This window comes from Quercus lobata, chromosome 11 (assembly GCF_001633185.2).
Source record: "Quercus lobata isolate SW786 chromosome 11, ValleyOak3.0 Primary Assembly, whole genome shotgun sequence".
Taxonomy (NCBI): Eukaryota; Viridiplantae; Streptophyta; class Magnoliopsida; order Fagales; family Fagaceae; genus Quercus; species Quercus lobata.
The window spans coordinates 419738-434754 of record NC_044914.1 but is presented as its reverse complement, the minus strand read 5'-3'; the positions used below and the strand labels follow the sequence as shown (position 1 = coordinate 434754).

General features: G+C 40.1%; 1 protein-coding gene across 1 annotated transcript; it reads right to left on the bottom strand.

Moving 5' to 3' along the window:
- Positions 1-1481: 1481 nt before the first annotated feature.
- On the bottom strand, positions 1482-2009 carry LOC115968415. Its single transcript, XM_031087813.1, has 2 exons — positions 1851-2009; positions 1482-1790 (listed from the first exon to the last, which is right to left on the bottom strand). The coding sequence occupies exons 1-2, from the start codon at positions 2007-2009 to the stop codon at positions 1482-1484; spliced, it is 468 nt and encodes a 155-aa protein (XP_030943673.1).
- Positions 2010-15017: the final 13008 nt, after the last annotated feature.

Genomic DNA, 15017 nt, shown 5'->3' with positions numbered 1-15017 from the left:
AACCTAGCACACATCATGTTCAATTCGTTACAGAGTTTCACTGGCAGTTGAAATACTCCCATCGTGTATGTAGGGATTGATTGGGCCACCGCTTTGGATAGTAACTTCCCCTTCCACCCTTGGATCTTCTTCCAAACCCTCTCCTTAAGAAAAGAAAAAGCATGATATTTTGACCGACCAATCAGAATGGGTAAGCCCAGATAGGATTCGAATTTGTCCACTTCCTTCACCTTCAACACATTCTTTATCCAGTCCCTATGCACCCTTGAAGTATTGCTGTTGAAAAAGACTGAAGATTTTTCCAAGTTTATACATTGACCGGAAGCCGCAGCATACAAGTTTAAAACATCCGAGACCACTTGCACTTCCTCTTGTTTAGCTTGACAAAACACAAGAGAATCATCAGCAAAAAGCAAATGGGAGATAGATGGAGCAGACCGACAAATGGGCACTTCATGAAGCCGGCCCACTACCTCCTCCCTAGTCAACAGAGATGTAAAAGCGTCAGCACAAATCAAAAATAAATAAGGGGAAAACGGGTCTCCTTGGTGGAGTCCCCTAGTAGGTCTGAAATTACCATAAGCCTTACCATTGAGGCGGACGGAAAAGGACGGGGTAGTTACACAACCCATGATCCGGTCAATCCACCCATCCGGAAAACCCAACTTGGTCAACATTCCCTTCAAAAACGACCATTCAACCCTGTCGTACGCCTTACTTATGTCCAATTTTAGTGCAATAGCCCCTTTCTTGCCCTTTTTCCGACCATGCATAGCATGCAATGTTTCATAGGCCACAAGAACGTTATCAGTTATTAATCGGCCCGGCACAAAAGCGCTCTGAGAGGGAGAGATTAATTGAGGCAAGATCAACTTTAATCTATTAGCCAACACTTTAGTAGAAATTATTTTATATATAACATTGCACAAACTAATAGGTCTAAAGTCGGACATTTTTTCTGGGTACTTTACTTTAGGAATGAGAACAATATGGGTATAATTTAATTCAGGCATCATAAAACCAGAGTTCAGAAAATCTAACACAGCATTAGTTACATCATTGCCTACAATATGCCAAAATTTCTGATAGAAGAGAGCATTCATACCGTTCGGTCCAGGAGCTTTAGTCGGGCCCATCTGAAATAGCGCCGTCTTCACCTCATCGGCACTAAACTCTCCTGATAAAATATTTAGCATATTAGGAGACATCCTGTGATTGACTGCATTAAGACATTCCTCCACTCAGTGACTTCTCCCAGTCGAAAACAAATTTTCAAAATATTGGACTGCCACCCCAGCCACATCCTCAATCCTATCAACCCACACCCCCTCAGAATTTTTTATCCCCTATATGAAATTTCTACGACGTCGTTGCGAGGCCTTAGAGTGAAAATTTTTTGTGTTTTTGTCCCCAGACTTCAACCAAGCCAGCCGGGACCGTTGAGCCCAATAAAGCTCTTGCTTAAGCAAAAGATCATCGAGCTATTTACTAGCTGCCAAAAACTCAGACCTGGTCGCTTCGTTTTGAACGCCATTATGAAGCCTTTCAAGCACTTTTTTCAATCTTTTTATTTCCGCCACCTCAGGCTTTGTCCTCGACGACCCCCACGCATCTAAAACAGCCCCACAATGATTAATTTTAGCACTAACAATGGCCATAGGAGAATCGGCCCCACCCGTCTGAGCCCAAGCTTCATCAACCACATTTCCACAATCCTCCTCTAAAAGCCACCGTTCTTCAAATTTAAAGCCTCTAGCTATTCTACCTTGGAAATTATTATCCGTTCCTGTCTGTAAAATTAGCGGCATATGATTCGAAGCATGTGAAAAAATATGAGACACACAGCTTACCGGAAACATATCCCGCCACTCCTTGTTTGCGACTGCTCTATCAAGCCTTTCTCTAGTGTTTGCTGCACCAGGCCGTTTGTTATTCCAAGTGAATTTATAACCACAAAAACCCAAGTCAATCAAGTTACACTCTTCCAAGGCAGCCCCAAACTCTTCCATAATTTTTTTTTAATATATATATAAAAAAGGCAGTAAAATTACCATTTATATCTTCCAAACCGTGTAACGATGAAAGCTTATGCACGAAGTAAGATATTTTAAAAACAAACCAATAATAGATTCGGAGATGTAATTTTCTTTGTTTTTTGTGACTCCCTATTACGAGTTATGATAACCAATATAAATGATAAAACTTGTTAGTTCATCAAAAGCGTGCTTGAAGATATTAATGGCCTTTGTAAGGACACAATTCTCTGGCGGCCCAATAAGGATGTTGGGCTCGCGCATGAAAGATCCCTCACAATATGATTTGTAGAGAGTGGGCTTGAAAAGCTAGCCGCTGGTCACGGGGCGGTGCCCGGTCCTGGTTTTAGAGGAATTCATGTAGAAAAAAGGAGTTGGGCTTGAACATTTAAGCCCTAAGGCGTCGCACCCTATGGGATGGGACTCCTCGGAGTTGATCCGAGGACCATTGAGGCCTTATCCCGGTTATCCAACGACGGACTTTCTTCAGTGAAGTCTGGTGTTGTTGAGATGTTCTCCCCCATGTGATCTTTCTTTTTCGGAGGTGGGATGGGATCCCCCTTTAGAGTTACTTACTTTCTTCTTTTATACTCGTCTGCGTTAATTGTCCTTCGTCCACGTGTAGGGTCGATCTTTACAAGACTGATATTTGTCTCATCAGTCTAATCCCAGAATTGTTGGGGATGGTTGATAAGGCTGCAGAGTATGGCCCTGTCATGTGTTGGGTCTTATCTGGAAGGGTAATAAGGATAACTTCCCCAAGATATTTTGGATCTCCTTACAAATTCGTCCCTATACCAGTTTTACCCCTTTATTTCGGTGGGATTCAGGATCTGCCGAGGACTGAAATGTCCTCGGCTGCCTCCCAAAATTGTTTTGTGCTCTGTATTGCAGAGCTTGGGCCACAGTTGTCCTCGGCTCGGGCCTTTGGACTCTCTAAAGGCAAATGGGCCTGGTCCATGAATTATTGGGCCCCACAATAGCCCCTCAAAACCCTTCTATCCGACTTCCGGGTTGGGAAGGAGGGTTTTGGCAAACCCGGGCCCTTAACGTGGCTTATTTAGTTCAACCCCGCATTTATGTGAGCGGTTTTCCACCTGTCCAGGAAGTTAGCCGGTTTTCAAGGGATTCCGTTTAATCTGCTCGTGATCTACTCCTGCCGCTTGGCTGTCCCAGACGCGCCCTTAATGAATCCCCTTTACGAGGCTCATTTATGTTCGGCGGCTCATCTGATAAGGTGGGGAAATGGAACGGACGTCTCTTTTTTCTTCAGATTCTTTTGAAAACTTGAATGCATTTAATACCCTCCGTTTTGCCCTTCCTATAAGAAGGCAAGCAGGAGGCCATCACTTTCGTGCAAACTCTTTTCCTTCCTTTTGAGATCTGAAACCCGTAGCCTCCTTTAGCGTCTGCTTAGCCCGTTTGTTATACACCATATCAGTATACGCCTACCATAACGAATAATGAAGGAACCATGCCCCTCCTCAAAACACCATGTTCTGATAAAGCTTGAAATGGCTCGATCAGGGCAAGGATGGCACAGACTTAAGATCTGTCCCGCCTCTCTTTCAGCCAAAATCCGAAGCAGGGGCTCGTCACGTCGAATTCTCGGCGCGACTGAGTCAAGAACACCTAATACCAGCACCACCCGGCTCCTCACGAGCGTACCTAACATGGCACCAGTGTGTTAGGAGTCAAGGCTGAGGCAGGGGCGAAGTGCTTCTGCTTCTCCCTCTCTTTGCACACTGGTGCCCTCCTCCGCCTTCCTCTTATAGTCTTCCCAGCACCAGTTCCGCCCTGGTGCTGTCCTTCTCCCTCTTTTGCTCCTCTCTTTATCTCTTCATCTCTCCCCCTCTTCTTCTCCTCCTTCTCTTACTCATGTCCTCCATCTTCTTCATTGATTTCTTCCTTACTATTTCCTTCTTCTTCATTCTCTTTTTTTTTTTGAAGCGAGTTCTTCTCTTAGTATGAGCAACAATGAGGCAGAGATTGGAGAGACTTTGAAGACAAGTTTAAAAGGCGCTTGACCGTTTGCTTATCTGTACTGGGGATGTTAGTGCTGCTTCGGCAGCCCCTCTTTTGTATAGGCTTGTTGAAGCCCCTTTTTGTACATTGTAATGATTTTTCATATTAATAAAAGTTGTTTCTATTTCATTTTGCATGTTTTGTCTCTGTTTTATAAATTTGCAAGCGCCGCTCGGCACAATAATATAGCATCTAAATCAATGACGACTAAGACCAAAATACTTAATAATAAAAAGATGTTGCCATAACTTTAATGGAAGTGCTTGGCATAATAAGGCAGACCAATAAAAAGTAATACTTACCCCCTTGGCTTGGGTCCGAGGACCATGCAAGGCCTTGGTTATGTCCAGAACTCGTAATAATAATAATTTTTTGTACTTGGTTTCCCCATAGGCTTGAGTCCGAGGACCATACAAGGCCTTGGTTCTGCCCCAAAACTTGTAATAATAATAATTTTTTGTACTTGGTTTCCCCATAGGCTTGAGTCCGAGGACCATACAAGGCCTTGGTTCTGTCCAAAACTTGTAATAATAATAATTTTTTGTACTTGGTTTCCCCATAGGCTTGAGTCCGAGGACCATACAAGGCCTTGGTTCTGTCCAAAACTTGTAATAATAATAATTTTTTGTACTTGGTTTCCCATAGGCTTGAGTCCGAGGACCATACAAGGCCTTGGTTCTGTCCAAAACTTGTAATAATAATGATTTTTTTTGTACTTGGTTTCCCCATAGGCTTGAGTCCGAGGACCATACAAGGCCTTGGTTCTGTCCAAAACTTGTAATAATAATAATTTTTTTTACTTGGTTTCCCCATAGGCCTGAGTCTGAGGACCATACAAGGCCTTGGTTCTGCCCCAAAACTTGTAATAACAATAATTTTTTGTACTTGGTTTCCCCATAGGCCTGAGTCCGAGGACCATACAAGACCTTGGTTCTGCCCCAAAACTTGTAATAACAATAATTTTTTGTACTTGGTTTCCCCATAGGCTTGAGTCCGAGGACCATACAAGGCATTGGTTCTGTCCAAAACTTGTAATAATAATAATTTTTTGTACTTGGTTTCCCCATAGGCTTGAGTCCGAGGACCATACAAGGCCTTGGTTCTGTCCAAAACTTGTAATAATAATAATTTTGTGTACTTGGTTTCCCATAGGCTTGAGTCCGAGGACCATACAAGGCCTTGGTTCTGTCCAAAACTTGTAATAATAATAATTTTTTGTACTTGGTTTCCCCATAGGCTTGAGTCCGAGGACCATACAAGACCTTGATTCTGTCCAAAACTTGTAATAATAATAATTTTTTGTACTTGGTTTCCCCATAGGCTTGAGTCCGAGGACCATACAAGGCCTTGGTTCTATCTAAAACTTGTAATAATAATAATTTTTTGTACTTGGTTTCCCCATAGGCTTGAGTCCGAGGACCATACAAGGCCTTGGTTCTGTCCAAAACTTTATGCTCTCCCTTTTTTTTTTGCACTTGTCTTTCCTCAGGTGTCTCATAAGCTGCCGAGCAGGAAGTTGTCCTCGGTAACGGTTATTCCTTGGTGTGGGCCATAGTCCGTGAGCTTCCATGCAGAATGGGCCTGGGCCGCGAATTTACCAGGCCCACAGATTTAGAGGCATTTCCGTAGTCTTTGGTCACGTGGTACTTTTTGGCGTCCCAGTGTTCGAGGTGTGCCTTCTCGAGGATCTTCAAATCCTACGGCTGAGGATGAAGTTGGAAATTGAGCCAAGTCTGCTTCGTCCGTAGCGTTCCTTGGAAACTTGCACGAATCAAATGCCACCGGTTAACTTCTGGGTATAAATAGGATAGGGGATCACTTCACTTGCACATGAACTCTCCTGCTCCCCTCAGAACCATATTTCTTCCATATCCGCGATCTCTCTTTCTAGTGCCACTGCCTTAAAGCAAGATGTTTGAGGCGTGGATGGGGGTGAAAGGTCCCCGCGTGCTTCAGAGGCACCGAATCCCCAAGGGGATACGGTATGGACAAGGATGGCACAGATTTGGGCCAGTCCTCCGTTTTGACAGGAGAAAAATGGGGTTCCTCCCTCTTTTAGTCAAAATCTGAAGCAGGCTCTGGTCATGCCAGATTTTTGGTATGTCCGAAGATAGAATTTCCGCCATCAGCCCCGTCTGCCTTATAGCAGGCAAATTTTTGCGGGGGCTTCCCCACTTCCGGCTCCCTGCACCTTTTTTGTAGATGGTGTTAGCCTGAGGTCAGGTTCTTTGGCTGCCTGAGTTATGGGCATGTAGAAGCGTCGAGGAATAGTTTCCTTAGACAACATCTTGGAACAGTAGCCAATCTCTCCTCTGAGCTATCTCCTCGGCATCATCTTCACTCTTTTGTACTTTTCTTTTGCTTAGGCAGTTAACTCTAATGTAAGCTTGTTTCAGCTTTTATTGTGCACTGTACTGTTCTTTTGTCTTAATAAAAGATGCGTTTATTTCTTTATACATACTTTTTTTTGCAACGACCACTTTGGGTCTGAATATTAAGTCTAAGCCTGCCCTTAACAGTATTCTGGGCAGAAGAACACTTTAGCACAAACCCTTATTAGTTTAAACTCGCAAATATTATCAAGTATAACAATGGTAATCTTCAATAGATTAAATTCATGGAACTAACCGAGATAGCTGTTGAGCGCTGCGCGATGCACGCTAGACCAATTCCCGAGAATGATAAACTCTAAACAATTCGTCTGAGATGATAGTCGAGTAGCGAAGGACTTTGTGCTTTCGGGTAATATGCTGTACCGTAGCGCATCATTCCCTTTGGTACGGGGGATCCGAGGGTAGACCGGGGAACCCGTGCAATTAAGGGATTGACCCAACCGTTAACGAGAAGTTCTCTTCGGATGGATCTTGAGGTTTACGTGCCATAGTACTTGGTTTCCCCATAGGCTTGAGTCCGTGGACCATGCAAGGCCTTGGTTCTGTCCAAAACTTTTAAGATTTTCTTTTTTGTACTTGGTTTCCCCATAGGCTTGAGTCCGAGGACCATGCAAGGCCTTGGTTCTGTCCAAAACTTATGAGATTTTCTTTTTTGTACTTGGTTTCCCCATAGGCTTGAGTCCGAGGACCATGCAAGGCCTTGGTTCTGTCCAAAACTTATGAGATTTTCTTTTTTGTACTTGGTTTCCCCATAGGCTTGAGTCCGAGACCATGCAAGGCCTTGGTTCTGTCCAAAACTTATGAGATTTTCTTTTTTGTACTTGGTTTCCCCATAGGCTTGAGTCCGAGGACCATGCAAGGCCTTGGTTCTGTTCAAAACTTATAAGATTTTCTTTTTTGTACTTGGTTTCCCCATAGGCTTGAGTCCGAGGACCATGCAAGGCCTTGGTTCTGTCCAAAACTTATGAGATTTTCTTTTTTGTACTTGGTTTCCCCATAGGCTTGAGTCCGAGGACCATGCAAGGCCTTGGTTCTGTCCAAAACTTATAATTTTCTTTTTTGTACTTGGTTTCCCCATAGGCTTGAGTCCGAGGACCATGCAAGGCCTTGGTTCTGTCCAAAACTTATGAGATTTTCTTTTTTGTACTTGGTTTCCCCATAGGCTTGAGTCCGAGGACCATGCAAGGCCTTGGTTCTGTCCAAAACTTATAAGATTTTCTTTTTTGTACTTGGTTTCCCCATAGGCTTGAGTCCGCCTTGGTTCTGTCCAAAACTTATAAGATTTTCTTTTTTGTACTTGGTTTCCCCATAGGCTTGAGTCCGAGGACCATGCAAGGCCTTGGTTCTGTCCAAAACTTATAAGATTTTCTTTTTTGTACTTGGTTTCCCCATAGGCTTGAGTCCGAGGACCATGCAAGGCCTTGGTTCTGTCCAAAACTTATAAGATTTTCTTTTTTGTACTTGGTTTCCCCATAGGCTTGAGTCCGAGGACCATGCAAGGCCTTGGTTCTGTCCAAAACTTATAAGATTTTCTTTTTTGTACTTGGTTTCCCCATAGGCTTGAGTCCGAGGACCATGCAAGGCCTTGGTTCTGTCCAAAACTTATAAGATTTTCTTTTTTGTACTTGGTTTCCCCATAGGCTTGAGTCCGAGGACCATGCAAGGCCTTGGTTCTGTCCAAAACTTATAAGATTTTCTTTTTTGTACTTGGTTTCCCCATAGGCTTGAGTCCGAGGACCATGCAAGGCCTTGGTTCTGTCCAAAACTTATGAGATTTTCTTTTTTGTACTTGGTTTCCCCATAGGCTTGAGTCCGAGGACCATGCAAGGCCTTGGTTCTGTCCAAAACTTATGAGATTTTCTTTTTTGTACTTGGTTTCCCCATAGGCTTGAGTCCGAGGACCATGCAAGGCCTTGGTTCTGTCCAAAACTTATAAGATTTTCTTTTTACTTGATTTATTTTTTCGACCATAAGCCCCTACACCAGGGCGGGGAAAGTTGGCTCGAGGCTGGAAGCCCCTAGAGATGCCCGCGCCCTTAGTACTGCGAGGCGTAGCCTCTAGCAGAAGTTTTCGTCGGAGCGACAACTATATGTTGCCGGAGACGGAGGAGATCCCAGAAATTTCTGCTTGCCAATGAGTTGATTCCACCGCCACCTGCGCCAACGCGCAAGCTTTCCCACAGACGGCGCCAATTGTAAGGACACAATTCTCTGGCGGCCCAATAAGGATGTTGGGCTCGCGCATGAAAGATCCCTCACAATATGATTTGTAGAGAGTGGGCTTGAAAAGCTAGCCGCTGGTCACGGGGCGGTGCCCGGTCCTGGTTTTAGAGGAATTCATGTAGAAAAAAGGAGTTGGGCTTGAACATTTAAGCCCTAAGGCGTCGCACCCTATGGGATGGGACTCCTCGGAGTTGATCCGAGGACCATTGAGGCCTTATCCCGGTTATCCAACGACGGACTTTCTTCAGTGAAGTCCGGTGTTGTTGAGATGTTCTCCCCCATGTGATCTTTCTTTTTCGGAGGTGGGATGGGATCCCCCTTTAGAGTTACTTACTTTCTTCTTTTATACTCGTCTGCGTTAATTGTCCTTCGTCCACATGTAGGGTCGATTTTTACAAGACTGATATTTGTCTCATCAGTCTAATCCCAGAATTGTTGGGGATGGTTGATAAGGCTGCAGAGTACGGCCCTGTCATGTGTTGGGTCTTATCTGGAAGGGTAGTAAGGATAACTTCCCCAAGATATTTTGGATCTCATTACAAATTCGTCCCTATACCAGTTTTACCCCTTTATTCCGGTGGGATTCAGGATCTGCCGAGGACTGAAATGTCCTCGGCTGCCTCCCAAAATTGTTTTGTACTCTGTATTGCAGAGCTTGGGCCACAGTTGTCCTCGGCTCGGGCCTTTGGACTCTCTAAGGGCAAATGGGCCTGGTCCATGAATTATTGGGCCCCACAGCCTTCTTGCTTGATGATTGATGTCAATACTAGCCAAAAAGGAAAAAAGAAAAAGAAAAAGAAATAAATCAGCTATATTTGAAATGAAATGGGTCTATTTTGCGAATTATTATTACCTATTTAAAAGTGTATTTAGTATTATATCATTTTAAATTGACAAAAATACTATTTTTGTTCTTACATCTTAATTAGGGTCATAACACTTGAAGCTTATGTGTGAAATAAAATAATATTAAAAAAAAATTATAATTGGAATTTAAAGCAACTTTCGCATTTAAATTGAATTTTTTTTCCCTAAATTTTAAAGATAGAAAAGAAAATTTTTGGTAGGAACATTTTCTTGATTTTTCTTGGCAACCAAACATAAAAACACTTTCTTGATTTTTCTATCTTAAATCCTTTAATTCCCGAATACATTCTACAACATCTCACCTCTATACAATTCAGAAACATCCAAATAAAAAATAACCAAATAGAAATTGAAAATTTTGAACACAAAAAAAAAAAAAAAAAAAAAAATCTAGCAAATTTTGCCTGACAAGCAACAACTTTCTAGATATCCATACAGACAAATAAGAGAGAACAAACCCAAATGGAGAGGGTTCTCATCTCGAATTGGTGTCTTAGGGTGCGTTTGTTTTGGTGGTAAACGCTTTTAGGAAATCATTTTCCGCAAAATAGGTTGTTTGGTTGGTTTTGGCTGTGTTTGGTTCGCGTAAAATCATTTCCGGAAAATATTCTATTTTCCGGAAATGCTATTTTCCGGAAAGGAAAACGTTTTCATGTGTTTGGCTGTCACAAAATTCATTTTACGGAAAATTAATTTTGGTGTTTGGTTCATTTAATCATTTTACCAGAAAATACATCAAATCCGGCGAAACGCTCGTCCGACGAGCGTGCTCGTCGATCGCGATCATCGATCGACGAGAGACGAGCGCGCTCGTCTGTGCTCGTCGATCGCGCCGCTCGATCGACGATCTCGATCGTGCACCGCGCCGCTCGTCGGTGCGGTGCGATCGTCGAACGAGCGGCGCGATCGTCGATCACGTCGCTCGTCGACGCGATCGTCGATCACGTCGCTCGTCGACGCGATCGTCCCTCTCTCTCTCTGATCTGGGCTCTCTCTTCTCTCTCTCTCTCTCTCTCTCTCTCTTTTTCCGGAAGTCAATTGAAGTGAAAATGAAGGCAGAAATCATTTTCCGTGGTCAAAGGGAAAATTCGTGGTCAACCGGAAATCATTTTCCGGAAAATAACGTTTTCCGTGACAGCCAAACGCATGCATTTTCCGGAAAATCATTTCCGGAATCACTTTGAAGTCGATTCAAACGCAGCCTTTGAAAATAGAATTTTCCGGAAATCATTTTCATTTGACCGTAAAAAAGAAGCTTTGACCATTGAAATTCATTTCCGTTCCTATTTTCACTTCAAATGGTTTCCGGACCGAGAGAGAGAGAGAGAGAGAGAGAGAGAGAGAGAGAGGAAGAAGAGGGAGCCCAGATCACGCCTTCGACGTCACCGGCGAACCCTAAGCTCCAGTCCGACGATTGCACGCACCAGATCACACCGATCTCGTTGATTGCAGCACCGCACCGATCGATCTCGCCTTCGATCTCGCCTCCGCTCGATCTCGCCTCCGTGCGATTTCGCCTTCGACCCAGAGCCTTCGACCCACTGATCTTCAACCCACCAATCTCTCTCTGTGTGTGATTTTGATTTTTGTGTGATTTTGATTTTTGTTGTTGTTGTGGTGGTGTGGTAGTGGTGTTTTGGTGGTTGTGGCTTTTGATTGCTGGAGTTTGCTGCCGTGGGTTGAATTGGAGTTTCAGTGGTGTGTGGTGTTGGGATTTGGTTGTGATTTGTTCTATGGATTGGGATTTGGCTGTGATTTTGAAATTTTTTGTAATAAAATTTGTTTGGATGTTGAGAAAATAGCTGAGAAAATGTGAAAAATTTGTAGGAAAATAGCATTTTTAGAATAGAACCAAACACATGAAAATATTTTCTACAACAATTTTCATAATGTAACCAAACACTTGAAAATATTTTCCTTTCCTGAAACTAGCATTTTCGGAAAATATTTTACGGGAACCAAACACAGCCTTAGTGATGGGTCAAATCTAGTGGGTTTGAAGAGGACAAATGCAACCAAATTTTTTTACATAAAACCCAAATTATGAGGGTGACTTCTAAGTCTCTTTTACACAAAACCCTCGAAATCCCAAAAATTCAAATCAAAACATCAACCCCCAAATCTACAATCAACCCCAAAACCCCATTTTTCAAACCCTAATCACAACTAAACCCATACCCATATTCCAAAACCAAAGAGGAAACACAACACCCCGAAACCCCATTTTAAAATTTTTGTTTCTTGTTATTTTTTACATTTAAGGAAATTGTTCTAATTTTTTTTAAAAAAAATTTAATGATGTGGATTTTTTAAAGTACCAATTAAAAAAAATTATATTATTTTATTCGCCATGTGAGCTTTAAGTGTGCCAACCATACAGATTGCTTATAAGTATTTTCGTTAGTGAGTTGACAGTAGAGACCAAATTGACTATAATTTGAAAATAATATGAACCAAATTAATTGTTACCAAAATGTAGGGACTTAATATTTTTGAATTTAAAATTTTAAATGGCATGGTGTTTTATACATTGTTAGATCCTAATATGAAGCATTCTCCTAAAAAAAAAAAAATTCCTTCCACATTGACATAGTATCTGCATTATGAGCAAATTTTAAAAGAGTATAAGCAATTATATTGTGTCATATTTTAAATGTTTCACTTTATATTCTACTAATTGCATTTTCGTCAAGTTCCATTTTGTCCATACATACATTTTTTTTTCTTCTTATAAAGTAATCAGAGTTTGAAAATGGAGGGGAAAAAAACTAAAATCATACCCATAACATGTTGTAGTGGGTGGACACTTTTTTTTTTTTTTTTTTGAGATATTAGTGGGTGGAAACTTGAAAGTGAATGCATACTAAGAATTGGGACAAAAGCTTTTTATTCTTTAGATTAGTATGCAAGAGATTATCATAGTGGGACAAAACTTTTCCTTACCATAAATTACTAGCAAAAAAAAAAAAAACAAAAACATTGGCTGAACAGCGTTTGATGGCAACTAATATCTTGAGTTAGGTTTTATTTTAATTATGCCTAAGAAAACAAGGGAGCATGAGAACAGTCAAATTTACATTAATACATTGCCAATTCATTTAATTCATAAGCATATAAAATATGTACAGGAGTGTGAACTGTGAAGTGGTCGTCTCAGTTTACTAGTGGTAGGTTGTACTTATAATATAGGTAGGTTTCCTGCATAGCAGAAGCCTACAAAATTAAGTCTCAACACTCATCAATCGAATTGACTACATTTAATTATTGCATTCATCTCCTCTCAAACTAACCTTCTCATCACACGTTCTTGAAAGTTGGTTGTGGCACCCAACATTTTTCTGAAAGTAATGTCTCTGACAAAAATGTCTATCAACATCTATGGGCCAACCTCAATTTGAACCGTCCATGTCTTGGTCATAGACATTTTGCACTTTTTATTTTGGTTCATGTTAATGAATATTTTAGAAAAAAAAAAAAAAATTTCATGAACAATAATTTTTTTTTTCCATAAATTTCTTTTTTAAATAGATTGTTAACCAATGTTTTAAGAGCATCTGTTAGTATTTCCCTTTTATTTTATGTCTCTAATAAATAAATAAATAAAAGATCATCATTGATGATTGAACATCCCTGACTTTAGTGTTTTATCTTTTTGATACAAAATAGAATTTCTACTCTAATATAATCTAAATATATATGCGTGTGAAACTCTCTCTTAGAGACTTAAACTTTGATCCTTACTCTCTACATCCCACAAATACTTATACTTGTAAAGTGACTATTAAATTAAGGGTGTGCGGTGGTATGACTTATGTGCTTAGACCTAGCTTACTGTCCCTAAGTTTTTGACTAGTAATTTGTCAAGTTATCCTATATTATTGCATTGGATCAACCAGTTTTGTTTTAGTTTTATAAGTATGATCTTCCAAAAATATCGGGTGATGATGTCACATATATCATGACGTGGCTAGCATGGCCTTGATTGAAGATATGCCCCGTAACAATATATAAAACTTAAACCTCCCACAATTTTTAATTAATTTTTAGGTAAACTACATAAATAGTCCTTATTTTTTATATTATATTTTAATTGTGTTAATTTGATACCTAATCTTTTAATGTAGTGTCAACTTAATTTCTGCCATTATCTCATAAATAGAATAGTCTAACGTGTTAAACACCCTAAATAAAAAATTAATTTATTATCACATCAACGGACACATGTACTCCTACATCGTATTAAAATATTTAAAAATAAATAAATAAATTGTTGTTTTCACAGAGATTGGGTTAAGGAAAAAGAATTAAAATCCCTCTCTCTCACTTTTTCTAGTACGCTAATCTCTGTCCCTAGCTCCTAACTCTTTAGTTAAAGATAACAATAGGGATTAACTTGACACGACACTGAAAATTTAGGAACCAAATTGACACAATTGAAAGGTTATGGACTAAATTAAAATATGGTGTAAATGATAGAGACCAAATACTTAGTTTACTCTTAATTATTATTATTATTATTATTTTGCCAAACCACAAATTAATGAAATATTTATGAAGCTACAGATACAACAGTTAAGTTGACAAGTTTTTTCCTTCCAAATAATAATAATAATAAAGTTGACAATTTTTTATTGATTTTCATCCAAACTTATCACAGACATCACTTTATTATATATATACACGTCATAATTTGTCACTTGATAGCTGTGAAATTTTGTTGTAACACTAGATTTATTTTATATTTATAATCGAGCATTTTCTTTAATACAAAATAGAAAATTTATTTTAATATAATTTAAATATATATGTGTGTGAAGTTTTCTTTTAAAAAATTAAATTCTCAACCTTTTTCTCTCACTCCATGAGAACTTAGTACTTGTGGAGCCAAAAAGTAGTAGCTTCACCGTTTTAAAATAAAATTTTGAAAGACATTTACATGATAAAAATAACAACCATGTATGTTTATATGTTATGTTTTGATGAATGTTTATATGTTAAGTTGGAGCAATAGTTTCAAGAACTCAGAATTAAGATGACAATGTCACGTCTGATAGCCAATGAAAGACAGTTCAGTTAGTAAAACTTGAACACTTTACCTAAGTCACTTAAGTTCGAGTTTAGCTACCGGTAATCCTTTGTTAGTAGACATTTATAAAAATTGACTTTAAGTCTTAATATGAACGCCTTGCCTAAGGCTGCGCAGCTTAGCTAACCCCGTCTTTCATGCACCAAAGATGTCACAGTCACAGTCACAGGTCCTGGGCCTCCTGGCAGCTGGAAGGGGAAAGCATCTAATGAAGCACACACAAATCGTAGCAAAACGTCCAAGTCTCCTCTTTTTTTTATTTTTATTTTTTTTATGTGGCACCAAATGATTGATTCATTTGCCTGAACGTGTGGTGCTTTCTTTGCACCTGTCGGCGAATTAATTTGTTTTGGATTTTATTGAATCTTTGCCTATAAAGGTACAAAACAA